We start from the raw sequence: 15,404 nt of genomic DNA, 5'->3' as shown, positions 1-15,404 counted from the left end.
TTAAATAATTTTTGTTTTTTTTTTTTGCAATACGGTAGTGCTGTACAAAAGTTTATTACGTTCCAAAGCTCTAACATAAATGTTATAACACAAACAAAGTTTCAAGCATGAGTAGGATCACTGTGCGCGAAACCTTTGTCGCAGTAATATAGAAATTTCACAGTTCCTATTATCTACTGTACAACGTAATATAAGTTTGTCGGGGTAGGATTTATGATTGTTTGTACTGCGATGCCAGAGAACTGTGAATGTTTTTGATAAATTTTAAAATTGTACGTATTTTACTAAGAAACGAATGCTTATATAAGATACTTTTTCCGAGAGTAAAACATGGTTACGTGGCACCTTCAGTTTATCATCGTTATCTTCATATTAGATTTACTGGACTTAGGCCTCTCCTATAGATTCAGACCAAAACGCCTGCATTCAGCATCTCCTAAAGAAAACAAATTAGTCTGTCCACCTCATAGGCGGACGTCATACGGTGTGCTTGCCGGTCAATGGTCTCAAATCCAGCGCCATAAGGTGTCTGTCCTATGTTTTGTGACCTATCCACTGCCCCTACAACATGCAACTTTGTTGAGCTATGTAAGTAGCTTATGTTATGTCTCCTCATTGCCAATTTAAACTCGTAGGGTAATCCCAAAGAATAAGCGAAGATTGTGCGTCTTCGGTTATTCAAGACAAATTATAAGATAATAGATTCTTCTTTTATGTTTTCCTAACGGGGTAGTTGATAGGCAGCTATATTTTTCTAACACTGCTTTTTCGTGAATCGCACGGATGTTTAGTTATTCATAAAAATCAAAGTAAATCGAAAACAACTTCGTTTTTACGAATAGAATTTTCTTTATGTTATAGTTAAATATATTCTGTATGATTATTTACAAGAAAAAACGCGTTTTAGTGACAAACTGAAAATAGCGTGAAAATACATTGCCCGCATACCGAGTGCTAATATAGACTCATCTATACGTCTACCAGATTTTTTTAGAGACTAAAAGATTCTTTCAAAGTAACTAAAGTGAGGTGCAATAACTGACATTGGTACCCAATTTCGATAACCACTTGACCTATTGGACTTTTTTTTAAATATTTCCTTTATAATACCAAGAAGGTTCTTGTGGAATCTTGTAGGAACTTTTTTTTTCAATATGAGGGCTTGTTAAATTAACATAAGTAAAACTAAAAATAAGTGTATTAGGGTGTTCATAATATGCTTTGTGAAAATTTGGATAAATTAGGTACGGTTTGTTGTTAGTTGGATTTGTTTGCGCCCAGCCAACATAAAGGTTCAAGGTCAACCAGCAAACAATGGAACCCACTCTATAGTTCTCTATGTTCGCTTCGCTGCGAGATCGGATCAAATATAAGAAGATCCGTTGAAGAACTAAGGTCTACCGTAGCTCAAAGAACTGTTCGTCTGGATTGGCAGTGGCAGTTGGTACAATCGACAGATATTGGTGTCTGATGGGTCTTCTTGAGAGGTGACTATGAGCTGGTTGAATTCTGATAGGTAGGCTTCTCACTTGGTAGATCGATGGCATGATCAAAGTTGCAGGAAGCCGCTGGATATGGGCAACTCAAGCTCGGTCATGGTGGCGACCTTTGTGGAAGGCCGATATCGTGCAGTGGACATTTCTCGGTTGTCATGATGATGATAATGATGAACGTAAAAATAATAAGTATAAATAAAAATAAAAAACAAGACGAGTAATATTAATCAAATTTCCGCATAACAAAGAGATTCACAGCGATGTATTTACAACGAACTAAATATTTTATGCACTATAAAATTTCGTAAAGTAAGATAGAAATGCCTTCACTCAGACTTTTCTCCACCGGTTAGAAACTCCGGCTCTAGAATCTGTGAAATCCTTTTATCTACAGAAGCGAATAACTCGCTACTGCGACCGTCAGAAGTAACGAGATACGCTTAAATAAAATATTTTACAGTATGTTAACTTCCTTTTAAGATTAACTGTCTCCAATAGTCACTTACGGATATTGTTACACGAAACAAAGATAATATTTTACGTCTTGTCATAATTATATATAAAAGTTAAATAAAAATACATGAAGTCATAATGAAAATACACTTTATTTTACACCAAAGCAACTTCTTGTCGAGTGATACGAAAAAACAAGAATTATAGAATGTTCACATTGTTCGACATATTCTTTTCCTGTTTTTCTTGAATAAATCAAAATCCATAGTCAATTTTTAGAACATGAATCGTAAAAATCAGTTTTAAACTAAGTAAATAAATAAAATGGGTTCACACTTGCTTGTATAGCTATTAAAAAGGAAAAATATTCCTAGAATAATTTATTTTATTACAAAAATAGAATATTTCAAAACTAGTTAAAAGGATCGTAATTTTAACAATGAATAAAATAAAATCTAAAATCACGATAAACTATTAGTAATTAATACAAAAATCTAATATGATTAATTTAAAAATTTAAAAAATAGTCGCTCCATCATTTTTTACCATCAAAAGCTAATCGAAAATTCATTTTTAGTTTTTTACATTGCAAGAAACAGTAATAATTTCATTATATTTTCATTGCAATGGTATATGGCATACGATATTTTCGTTTGATTCCATAACATTACGATTTCTTGTGGTCTCCGTCGGCGTCAAATGTTTTTCATAACTGTATTGGAAAAAGAGTGTTATTTTTTTTAATTTTTCCTCTAAATAAAAACCTTCCTCGTACCTAAAAATATTTTCAAATATTAGAGGTATCGGTCAAAACGTTTTAAAAATTTAAGCTTAGCAACTCATTTGACAATTTTTTTTATTTTTTATATACGTGTTACTTTATTTTATAACTACCAACATCTAAAACTTGAATTTCATAATAATATCACACACAAAAATGACTACAAAAAACCTTCACAGAGTGCTGTGATAATTTCTCAAATACCTTTTTTTAGTATGCATACTCACGCTCGCATTCTCGTGTTCGTAGAACGAGTTTTACGCTTAAATACATTACTTAGTTACATAGTACAGGTGGGAGTCCTATTACTGGCCAACACTATCTTAACTTAATTTAAATTTCGACGTGTGTGACCGAACTTTGTAACAACGTTGTCAAGAGAAATACGTACATTTACACGTGATAGATATGCATGGACCTGCGGAAATAAATTAGTGATACGATTTTTTTTTAAAATGAAGTTGGAGCTCTTATATCATAAAATGATGTTTATATTAGACCGCAACGAGCGTCGTACGTAATTTTTTTTTGATGATTGTGTTATCATTTTTTTCTATTTTTTTATAATTGGAACAATTTATGTCGAAACATCTTTATTGTTAACATACTCTGAAATAGTAATATTTATTGGCAGAGCATGTGCTTAATAAATGTCTTGAATTTCCAAAGAGATGACTCTATAGATTGTGCCACGGTTTTTATATAACGGCTTAATTTCTTTTTAAATAAAAATGATCCTATTATATTTGTAATATCTTCAAAATATTGTCTTTTCTTATTCTGTTTTTGTAATTCAATTGATAAAGAATACGAAATGACGACCAACGTAAACGACATCTTCCTTAAACAACACATTTTTCTTTATATAATAAGATTAAAACTTTTATGTATTTATTATATTAATTGGTAATTTATATAGATTGTCTAATTTACCATAAGATATTTAGGGGGACCGGAAAATATTGTCGCTTTCTCGAGCTAAATTTACACGACTACATTTGTAACATGTTTTTTTATTTCTAATCAACAATATATTCACCTTCGTTATCCTTTTCCGTTTAGTACACAAATTTTCATGCCGGAGCGGTGAAAATCAATCACTTTTTTTGTAAATATGTCGACTGAAATTATTACGTTTCTGTCACTTTAAGTTTTATAACAAAATTAAAATATACGATATTAACAAGAAATCATACATTACTTTATACAAAAATTTATTGCAATGGTAAAAAACCAAGAGAATTTTCTTACAAAATTCATTAGCAAACTTTATTTTATATCAACATGTCAGAGAAGACTAGGGCGTGACGATGGTATATATGACGTTCCAAAAAGCATTGAAGACTTGCCGGAAGCTGAACCCATCTTGCCGGGGCACACGCTGATAAGACCTTCACTAGGGATGCTCAAATCAGCGGTATCCTTTCCACAGAAAGATGTTAAAAACTTCGTATATGGTAATATGGGTAACCTTGGAATCACGTAAGTATTTCATACTTATTACCTAACCTATATAAACATATATCCACTTCTGAATGTATTTCTGTGTTTGTTTACAGAAATGTGGTAAAGTCCTGAATTATTTAACTTTTAAAAGTTTACTAAACAAAAAATCTTAAAAAACACCAACAGCTTATGGTACTTTTTATTCGCGTATTAAAAATAATTGTAATAGGTGTAAAAAAACTGTGTGTTTTTTTAGACTACAGATCATATCGTAATTATAACAATACGTAACATTTGAGAGTTTAAAAAACCTGAATAGGCTGCATATCCCAAGTTTAGGACTCAAAATAAACTTTTTTAATGTGCTGCTGAAGACCTAAGCAGTTGGAATACTGAAACATGGTTAACAATTTAAAATATTTTATTTTTTAATTTCTCTTTGAATTTTTAAAACATACTACTATAGGGGTGGTATTTTCAGGCTAACAATATAGTAAGAGTACCTTTCATAGTAGTTCAAAAAAAAAACACCATACTTGGCGGCTTTCAAACGCGAGTCTAGCACGGCGTGCAATTAAGTGAGCCTAAAAGTAAAACTGTTATGCCTTCATATAATAGTATCCTTAAATTTATAGTCTACTTTTGTATATGTAATTTAACCGTTTTAATAAAAATACGTGGTGCATTATTATAATAATCACTAATTTTATGTCAGTTGTACTAAAACAACTAATGTTTTCTTAAATATTCTTTGCAGATACGGAAAATCCAATGATCGTATATTGTATACAGGGTTTAGAAAATCAAACAAGTTATTGGTATAATCTTTTATAGATATCTTTTCTTTATAAAGATACGCAAGATTTACATTAAAAATGTTTTTTTTTTCAGAACGCATTACTCGAGTATATTGATTATCTAAATGGCATCGAAACTAGAAGCAGGTACTGTCTCCGTGTCTTATTACATTTATGTAAAATGTCAGGGAAAAAGTAGCAGTAAGTAATTTTAACTAAAGGATATTGGTTTCATTTTGTTCGATCACTTTTTGGCATCTTATAAGTAGTATGTGCATTTGATGTGTTTGAAATTGTGCTGCTAGCCAGTTTAGCCTTTGTGCAGCTTCATTGATATTGAGTCCACGGAAATAGGAGATCCGAGGACTAAAAACTTACGCTGGGTTATCGAATCTCATTTACATCGAAGACTTTACCCGTGTAGGTGTACTGTAAGTTATGCAAAGCGAGTAATACGTGAGTCGTGAGCGACACAGCCCCTCCTGACCGTCTTCGCTTGAACACGGGTTATATAAGAAGTGACATGACACCGTTGTAGTACAAATTTTGGTACACCTGATGAATAAAACAAATAAGAAATGTCTCGAAATATAATTTAAGTAACTTTTTTAAAACATTACCTCTTTAATTTCATAAAAACCAGCGAGACACAATTACTACAGCTGACGAAATTTCAATCCATATTTATATATATTATTTGCTGAAAAAAATTCCCCGGTCTATTACATAAAAATGTTAATAAAATATTCCAATAAACTACATTCACTCGGATCGCATCAGCTTAAAATCTATTGAATGAGATATCTTTGTATGAACCTCACACGTAATAATTTATTTAAATTTCAGAAATGGTGAAACCGTAAGTATCATTATTATTTTTAAATAAAAAAATGTTTTTATTGCGTTTAAAATTTTTACATTCATTGTACATATAAAGAATATTCGTTTACAGTGACGTCTCAAAACTGTTGAAATTGTTTAACTTAGTACTTACTTAGTTGAAATATACCAAGCTTAAAAAATTTACAAAAATATAGGATTTTTTTTTACAGTTTATACAATTTTTTAATTATTATAAAGCTTAGAAACGAATACATGTGCTTAGAATATTGAGAGAGTGTTTTTAGAAAAAAATTAGCTTGAATTTGTTATAGGTTCTTCTCAGGTTAAAACTCGTTTAGAACCCTTGTTGCTTTAAGTTGAAAGATGCCATTATAGGTAAGCTCAATTCAATTCTAACTAATTGAGCCCTTTAGGTATATTCTTCTGACATGTACACTAGTGGTCACTGTTAATGATCTAGTGTGAGGCTCCGATACGAGACCGAATGCCGGATAGGAAAAAAGACTGAGGAGGCCACAATCGCCTCCATTATAATGGAAAGGATGCAAGAGAGTCCGTCCTCAAATTCTTCAGGAAAGTTGCACAATATGTAATTAATAGGAATAAAACATAGTTAAACATAAAATGTTGTAAGTCTTATTATATATTTAATCTTATTAAGATAGATATATTGAAATTAAAATAAAAAATGTAAAATTGATGTACATGAGTAAAATAAATAAACTAAATAAAGCTGTGATACTGCAATAGAAAATACAACTGAGGTGTTTGAGGATGGATGAAAGGAACGGAATAATTGAGAAAGGAAGATGGAATTATGGAATGATAGAAGGAAGAAAAAAATATATTGTGAACTATGGAAGACGAGAGAAAAATTGTTAAGATATAAAAAACCCTGTTTCCAACAAAATAGGGGTGGACGGAGAGCTCCCAATAGCGGAGGCCTCATTTAAAAGAAAAAAAAATGATCCAGTGTAATTTTTCCCAGGACCGGTAGATTTTGGAGGTAATAATAACTCAAAGTCCAAAGTTAAAGTGTGTATATTGATTGCATTTGATATTATGAACGTTTTACTACTAGCCGGCTTTGCTTTCGGGAAGAGGGGGTCCGCAAGCTAAAAATTTACGCTGGTGATCGCATCCCTGTTACATCGTACGCACGAAGAGGGACTATACCCGTGTAGGAATATAGTGTTGTGAGTACCTAGCGGTCGGGAGTGACTCGGGCCTCTCCCGAGCCCTCTGACTTGAATGCTGGTTTGGCCCGCCAGTCTCGTGGGCATTTGTGTGATATGTGGTCGGTGCATCGAGATCTACAGGAGCTTGATATGTGGTGTTGAAACTTAGCCCATATTTATACCGATTCTTAACACTATGAAAACAATATTCAATCAATAAAAATCGTCAGCCATTCACAAAGCGAGAAATATTGTAGCGCTTTCTTTCGCCAGACGTAAATATGACGCTTTGGAGTGGAATTCAACTGCTCGATGCGTCGCTAACGATGATAAAATGTAGCTGTTTACGAAACCGTATTTACACCGTGTTCATTAATAATACAAAGTGTCCTCTCAGGTCTCATTTTTTTATTATAATTTGAGTCGACAGACCAAAACAGTCTAGAGAGAGACTAAAAGTATATTAAAACACTTCATTAACAATAAAAATATTCTTTCTCTATTTTATTTAGTGAAGTTTATTTAAAGACTTCCGTAATCCTTGCTACCAATAATCTTAACGAAAAAGTTAGTCCCTTGTCTCGTACATAAGTCTAATGTTGACATCAATGTCTGACTCGATACTAAATTGGAAGCACGTAGCTTGTGTCAATTTGTCGATGTCAGCGGAATCGATTTAGAACTCTACCTAAAGATGGGATTTAGATTCGTGTACGTTATTCGTTTTTGAATTCATTGAATATTTTAAAAAAACATGCCTATTTTTTAAATCATATTTTTTAACTAAAACTGACTATATTTTTATAAAAGGTTTTTTACAAAAAATATTTTACTTATCAATTTATTACCTACGTAAAATTTGAACGAATACGATTACCAAAAAAATACACGCCTGTTAACTTCTATATTTTTATAAATAAAAATGATCTCAGAAAGTGTTGCTAGGCACTAAACTCCAAATCCGCTCTTCCAAGTAGACAGCTATTTTCATATTTTATAGTTAAATTGCGATAAAGGTTCTCTTGCAAAAATTATACGAAATATATTTAAAACTCCTAAACTGTCAATCAAGTAACGATTAATTACTTATCGATTAGCTTATTTTATTATTAAGAAGACTGATTTATTATATGCAATATTACATAAAAGGTATGAAAATATACGTATATTACGTCGTGAAGAAGTTCTCGATACTTTGAATTAGTGATGCTTATTATTCCTGAATTTTGAGATTATAGCTTACGGGTTCGATTCCTGGACTGCCACTGCTCACAAACAAGTTTCCGGAGGATGGGCAGCAGCGTCTTCTGCGTATCATACTATCACACTGTGATCGCGAATCCGTCTGCCAAGCGTGGTGATTGAGGTATATCCCCTCAAAGATACCTTTGGGGGAGGCCTGTGCCATTGACGGTCTATGTGCTAAAACAATGACGATTATTTCATTTCGTATAACATTATTCTTCACCATCACCATCTTCATTTTGACCATAGAACATCTACTGTTGGAAATAAAACCTTCTACATAGATTTCAATTATGACCAAAGTCTTTGGGCGGCCTTAACAAGGTTGTTTGTCCACCTTGTAGAAACAAGTCGTACGCTACACTGACAGGTCGGTGGTTTCTCACTCCACAACCTTAAGGCCCTACCTGCCATCCGTCTAATGCACTATGTGACCTGTGGTCAATACTTTCGTTCGTCTACATTATTCTTACTCTAAATTATAATAATTTTAAATAAGTGTGTTATTTCAGTACACGATTATAGCTGTACCGGTGTCACTAATCAATCAGTGAGTATTTAAATTTATTTAAGCTCTTTACGGCAGATAATATCAAAATACATGTTAATATACAAAATACATAACTGTAGAAAACACGAAATAAGATAAAATTTCGCAAACTGGTAGTTACTAATGAGACTGTGTATGTAATAAATCTATACAGAGAACGCAATTATAATATTCTCAATAAATAGCGTAATTATAACATGATGAAAATATTGAACTGTCTTTGTATTAAACTATACAGGATGATTGGTGTAAAAGCTTTATTCAAAAATTAATTGTTTATGAAATGATAAATAACGTAACGATAATACAGTAAGAAAACGGATTACTATATATAATAATTAATAATTGTTTTCTATCTGAATCTGCAGACTCTTTGCTAGAAGTTATTGGTCTGACACATTAAAATGGAAAAAAATAATGTAACATGTTTAAGAGTAATCACTGTATACAAAATGATTAGAAATAGGTCTTAAAACTTTGAATCTTTTTCCTGAAAAATGAGCTATGCATTCACGACGTTGAAGCCCATCATAACAAATAAAGTCACGAGACATATAACAAATAAAGCTGTATAACAAATTCTATATTTAAAATAATTTTGTAAATATACCAAAGGCACGATATATGATCAGAGTAGATGTTGACTGACTGCCAAAGATATACACCGCATATCGCAGATAAAAAATCACCTGCAATAAAAACGTTTGTCTGTGAAAATGCCTCCCGTTAGAAAGCTTCACCGCGTTGCATACAAAACCAGATGAGAGGAAATCAAGTCACGTCAAATCACTGCTATTCACACGTTGCTTTTGGCTAAAATTATTAAAAAACAAAACAAACTTTTTTCGTATTTGCATCATAAATGGCCTGCAATCATTTTTTATAGCGTATAAAGGTCTATATATATAATATGTAAATAGCAGGGTACTCATGCAATGTCTGGTTGAACCGTCACCGTCTTTACCGCAATCTATCGACGATACTTAGTAATTATATTAACACGGGCTGCTTAGTTTCAATTTTAAGTAGTAAGGCTCAATAGAAGCATAGATCAATATACTTCACATATAATAATATAATCTTTTTTAAAATTAATAAAGTAGTGTATCGTATCGTCCAAAATAATACTTGTTATAAGTAATTTAAATGTTCTGTAAATACTTCGTGAAAAAAGGGTCAGCTACGGACAAAGGGAATGAAAAAGTCGATACCCCGTCTATAAGGCGCGACGTAACGGTTTCGTTAGAACTGTGGTGGCTCCTTGATATTTTCATGGAAGCGGTAGCAGGAACAAAGTTTAATACTTGGTATATGGAAATAAGAGATACCGTATTGAAATTTATTTTGTAATTATTATTTTTACATATGACTTCTGCGTTCCGTTAAACTTTATAAAGTAAATATATCAATAAGTATTTTATTATATAGATGAGAGTAATAAGCAGTGGTAGCCAAGTGGTAGAGAACTGAGACATACAATCGTAGGTCGGAGGGTCGATTCCCAGGATACAGTTTTATAATTCAAACTTTGTGCATTAAATATATAGGACTGCCACCACTCGTAAACGAGTTTCCAAGGGATGGGCAGCAACGACCTCCGCATATCGTAATACTACACCGCTTTCGCCAACCCGCCTGTCAAGCATGGCGATTTTTGTATATTTCTCCATAGATATCTTAGGGAGTGCTTTGTGGTGGTAGTCTATGGGCTGAAACGAGGAACACGATATTTAAAATAACTCAACTTTGAAAATAAAACTGTAATATTTTTTACAGAGTTATTAAATCTGATAAACGAATAGAGGTAAATATCATTTGTTTTATTCGTTATATTATTTATAAAAAAATCACTACAACTATTACTACAATATTTTTATCTCAAAAATATTTTAAAATGATTACTACATCTAATAGCCTTAAAACATTTTTCACTGATAACTTCTATAATAATATTTTGTTTAGGATTGGAACGATGATAAAAATTCTGCAGAAATTTTGACTGAGTAAGTATTGATTTTATATAAAGCTTTTGTTAGTGAAAGCTCCCTTTGAATAGACCGTTTACGTGTATATTCACTCACGCGGTGTCTATTCCTATTGCCACACAATATCGAAATCAATGAAATTACTTGACTATATGTGACATCCCATCTCATAGTGGGTTCAAAGTCAACTCAAACGCAAAGCAAAGTAACATTTTGTATTTCAAAATAATGGACATCACAACATTGTTACGTATATGGCTTGGCACCAGTAGTTTATTATTAAAAATGTGAAATATAAATCTTTGAAAATATTTTTTAGAAATAATCTAAGAAATATTTGTCTCAGCTTAATTTGTGAGAATATATATTGATACATATAATGATACAATAAGGTTTAAATACTTGAAATTTTATGGAAATATTTATTTGAGCAATAATAGCGGTAGAGATCTGAGAATTGCGATAGTACGTCGCGGGTTCGATTCATGCGATACAAGTACATTTAATTCACACTTGGTGCAATAATTATTTATGATTACCATTGCTCACAAAACAGTTCACATAGTATGGATAACATAACGTCCTCTGCGTACCATACTACCACACAGCGACCGCCCAGTAACAGGCTTAGGCCTCCCATATTTATGGGGGGATATACCATAATCGATACGCCTGGCAAGTAGGTAAGCGCGAGACATTGACAATGTGAATTACATAAGATTGTACCTCGGGCATCAAAACTCGTCCAACGAAAGTTTTCTACCGCTGCCGGCTATCACTATTAATCTTTTTTATTAACGTTTATTAAACCAGTTCCCTACAAAATTTTATATACGAAACGCTAAGTAAAAAACAACTACTGTATAATTAAAATTGATGTCAATTTAACCTATTTTCGTTTATAACATTAAGCGGAAACTTTCGAACGGAGTAAAATCTGTTCAGATGTCATTTCCGGCGGAAAGATTTCGCTTGCTTTTACAGATGGTAATTTATGTTAGAGAAGTTTTAGCATTTGTTACATACATGAAGCTTTGAGCTTTGGAAATAAAGTCTCGTTACAAAAGTTTATTTCAACTTTTAAGACTTTAGTACGGTTGAGAAATTGAGGAAACAAAAACACTTTTATACCATTGTTTTCTGAAAATACAATGAACGTTGAGTTGATATATGCTACTCTAATCTTCGTACTAGTCGTGTAATTCGTTGTTTTTTGGCTATATTGTCATATTGTGATAGTGAAAGTGAAATTAACCAAGAACTAATTAGAAAGAAACTAACATTAACACTAAAGGTATTCCAGAAACTTCTTTGTCTATACAACTAAATAAAATCGCAGTGTCTGTTTGTAATATAAATTATATTTTTATAACCACTTTTAACTACATGCATGAGTATGTATATACATACGGTACATATACAATAATATGATTTAGAAAAGGACCAATATTTAGCCACTTCCGTACATGCAGTCGTAGTCGTGGAACAAAGTGCACCGCCCGCCAGCCCGCTGATAAATGCGCATGCGGCAAAAAATACGAATTACACAACTACCACCGTTAAATCACTCAACACGTGTTTCACCCCTCCACGGGGTATCTTCTGAAGTTACGTTACACCGATTAGTGACAAACTGTGTTTGGAACTGCATGTGCGGAAGTGGCTAAATATTGGTCCTTTTCTTACTTAGGGTGGACTTTCGCAAAATAACGCCTGATTCCATTAGTAAAATATAATTTTGTTACATTTTTATATATCCGTCTCTTTGTTCCATTTCTGAAATGGCTGGACTAATTTAGACGGTACTTACACTGGCAGGTAGCTGATGTGATAACGAATAACTCAATTATTTTTTTCTTAAAAAATCTTAAACGATAATTAAAACTATATAAACTACATATTTTATTTTTTAAATTCCACGCGGATATAGTCGCAGGCACAGTTAGTTTAAAATAAAATTATCTTAAGCAATTTTGAAACGTATCATATCATATTACTATTCTAAGAACCGTGTAAGATTATTATTGTATTTAAAACACTCTCTTACTACATTATTGCAGATAAAATTTGAATGATAATTATTTTTTTTGTTTCAGTTCTACTTCTAAGGAGTACTATACTAGAGTAATTTGAGATAAATTTTTTTTATAGTTACTACATAAAATACATTAGAGATTTTATTTTGTGAAAATAATTTTTTTATACTAATTTCGAGTTGCTCATTTTTTCTCGATTTCTTAAGACAACCTAAAGATAATGCTTTATAAACAGGTTGAATAGTTGTAGCTGTAAAAGTTTTAAAGGGGTATGTATAATATATATATATCTTCAAAGAATGTATGGCACATCCTATCATTTTAAAAATTATAATTAATAAGTATGTTATAATTAATAATTGTAGACTTTTTTACTACCAACGTGAAGATGACAAATCAGCTATACATTCACCCCTTCAAAGCTTTTACAGTTATTTCCAATCATTCAGTATAAAATTTTCACTCTAAAATATGTTATATTAATTTATTTTTCTATTGGAATGCGACAAGCTAAAAACTTCTAGCAGTACAACTAACAGTACTGCAGGAACAAATAGTAACAACTAATCAATCTGTATATAAAAATGGTTTCAGAGAAAGAGCAAAAATAGAAATGGGGATAAGAAAAAGTCGAAATTTCGAGATCGAGACAGCTTTTACAAGAAGGAACGTCAGTCATCAACAGAAAACAGCAGTGAGCAGTCAGACGATTACGAAAAAAATCCCGGAAATCCTTACACAGTGCACAAAACTCGATACAAACAGAATTGGATGTGGAATCATGTTGTGAGTAATTGCACAAAATTTCGAATGACTTCTTTTGCTTTGACAAAAAAAACAAAATTCCTTCCAGAACATACGAAAAACGTTCGAATCCACCATTTATTTTGATTTGAAAATAATAAACGATAAATGACTTTAATAAATTTAAAGATTTACACAAAAGTTTATATTGACTTAGTAATTTTTTTTTTATTCAATTTTGCATAAAACTTGTTTGTAGTAACCTCATTTAATTCTCACCGAAATTTTTACGTCGATACTGCAAAGAAAGTAAAATATATATAAAGAAACAAAGCTATACAACTGACAGAGATGAATAGCATCAGTTGACGTATGGAATTAAACTTTGTTAACTAGTTAAAAGGTTAATTTTCTTGATCGAATCTTCCAGAAACAAAGCCGGTTAACCACAGTTTAATAACAGATTATTTTAGTCAAATTGTTACGGGATTTCTACTTTGTTTGACTAGAAACTGGTTGTTATTCTTGCCATTAGGAAAGATGATGAAAATTAATCAAATCAAAAATTTAATGGAATCAGGCGTTACCTCGCGGAAGTCCATCCTAAGCAAGAAAAGGACCAATATTTAGCCACTTCTGCACATACAGTGGTAGTCGTGCAACGAAATGCACCGCCCGCCAGCCCGCTGATAAATGCGCATGCGGCAAACAATGCGAATCACACAACCGCCACCACCAAATTACTCAACACGTGTTGCACCTCTCCACGGGGCATCTTCAGGAGTTATGTTACACTGATTAGTGCCAAACACAGAGACTCTGTGTTTGGCAATCAAAAATGTTTTTTCTTTTCAGATGAGCGGTGACCATATGAATGTAAATCCGTTCGCACCGAAGTTTTCTGGTTTTGGTCCATCTGGGGCAGCTTTGATATTTGGTAGGAAATGGTGGTATTTTAACCAGGTAAACAAAAATATTTTGAAGTCATTTTTTTCTCCTTGCTCAAAGAATTGCTCGTTTGGAGCGACATGGGGCGGGGTTCATCACTTGTGCACTTCAGGTCGTTGGGGCCGAGCTGTTCTCGGGTGGTGATCACAATCCGATACAGGTAGCGTGCGAAGGTTCCCCTCTAAGTGGCTCAATGATATAATCAAGGTTACAAGAAATCGCTGGATACAGGCAGTCAAAGACCAGTCATCGTGGAAATCTTTGGAGGGGACTATACTTCAGTGTGGACATATCGGCTGACTTGATGATCATGAAGATGATTGTATTGTTTCTGAAGGTGTTAATGCTGTTAGCCCTAAGGCTTTTACAGCTTCGTCGGTACTGAGGAGAAGGGAAGAGAAGGATCCATGAACTATATATGATGATGAATATTCTTCTACGCCTTAAATAAAGTAACTTTAAGTTGTACATCTCAATTCCAGGACGACTACAAGCCATTGTAAGAAAACATAGAAAATAAACCATCACTGAAAGCCCAATTTTCTTTTATTTATCTAATTGTCAATAAAATAAACACTTTGAAATTACTCTCACTTTGGAAAGTCCCAAAATGCGAAGGTCCTCATCAAATTTACACAAATTTCGTGGAATATGGAACTTTTAATTCCATTTGCTAGTCGAGTGTTATTTCAAATAAGATTGTTGATGACGAAAGTAACGAGATTACAATTATATAATATAAAAAAAAATATTACTGGAGTTATAGGTTAATCGATGTATTACAATTCATAGGTAAATAGTAACATTTTCATACGTTTCATACTTTTTATTAACTTTAAAAATTAAGGTTAATAGAAATGGCATTCTGATGCTTTTTAATACATTATTAATACTATAGTATT

At 32.4% G+C, this 15,404-nt stretch overlaps 1 protein-coding gene across 1 annotated transcript; it reads left to right on the top strand.

Annotated features, from left to right (window-relative positions):
• Positions 1-330: 330 nt before the first annotated feature.
• LOC137929912 (uncharacterized) lies at positions 331-15,035 on the top strand. Its single transcript, XM_068773041.1, has 13 exons — positions 331-588; positions 1,262-1,444; positions 4,022-4,212; positions 4,934-4,994; positions 5,068-5,120; positions 5,820-5,832; positions 8,752-8,789; positions 10,566-10,593; positions 10,752-10,792; positions 12,871-12,898; positions 13,405-13,596; positions 14,410-14,517; positions 14,985-15,035. Exons 1-13 carry the CDS (start codon positions 331-333, stop codon positions 15,003-15,005), a joined length of 1,215 nt encoding a protein of 404 aa, XP_068629142.1. The 3' UTR covers positions 15,006-15,035.
• Positions 15,036-15,404: the final 369 nt, after the last annotated feature.

The sequence above is a fragment of the Battus philenor genome, unplaced genomic scaffold, assembly GCF_028537555.1.
Source record: "Battus philenor isolate CCGP_79_NKW_IND1 unplaced genomic scaffold, ilBatPhil1.0.hap1 SCAF_5, whole genome shotgun sequence".
NCBI lineage: Eukaryota > Metazoa > Arthropoda > Insecta > Lepidoptera > Papilionidae > Battus > Battus philenor.
The sequence above is the reverse complement of the archived record's forward strand: the minus strand, read 5'-3'. Positions and strand labels throughout refer to the sequence as shown.

Excerpts from the sequence above, each read along its gene's own strand:
- LOC137929912 (XM_068773041.1), top strand. The coding sequence starts at position 331 with ATGGTTACGTGGCACCTTCAGTTTATCATCGTTATCTTCATATTAGAT. Across the intron at positions 589-1,261 it reads ATGCAACTTTGTTGAGCTAT|TTGGATTTGTTTGCGCCCAG; the intron begins GTAAGTAGCTTA and ends GTTTGTTGTTAG. Across the intron at positions 4,995-5,067 it reads GAAAATCAAACAAGTTATTG|AACGCATTACTCGAGTATAT; the intron begins GTATAATCTTTT and ends TTTTTTTTTCAG.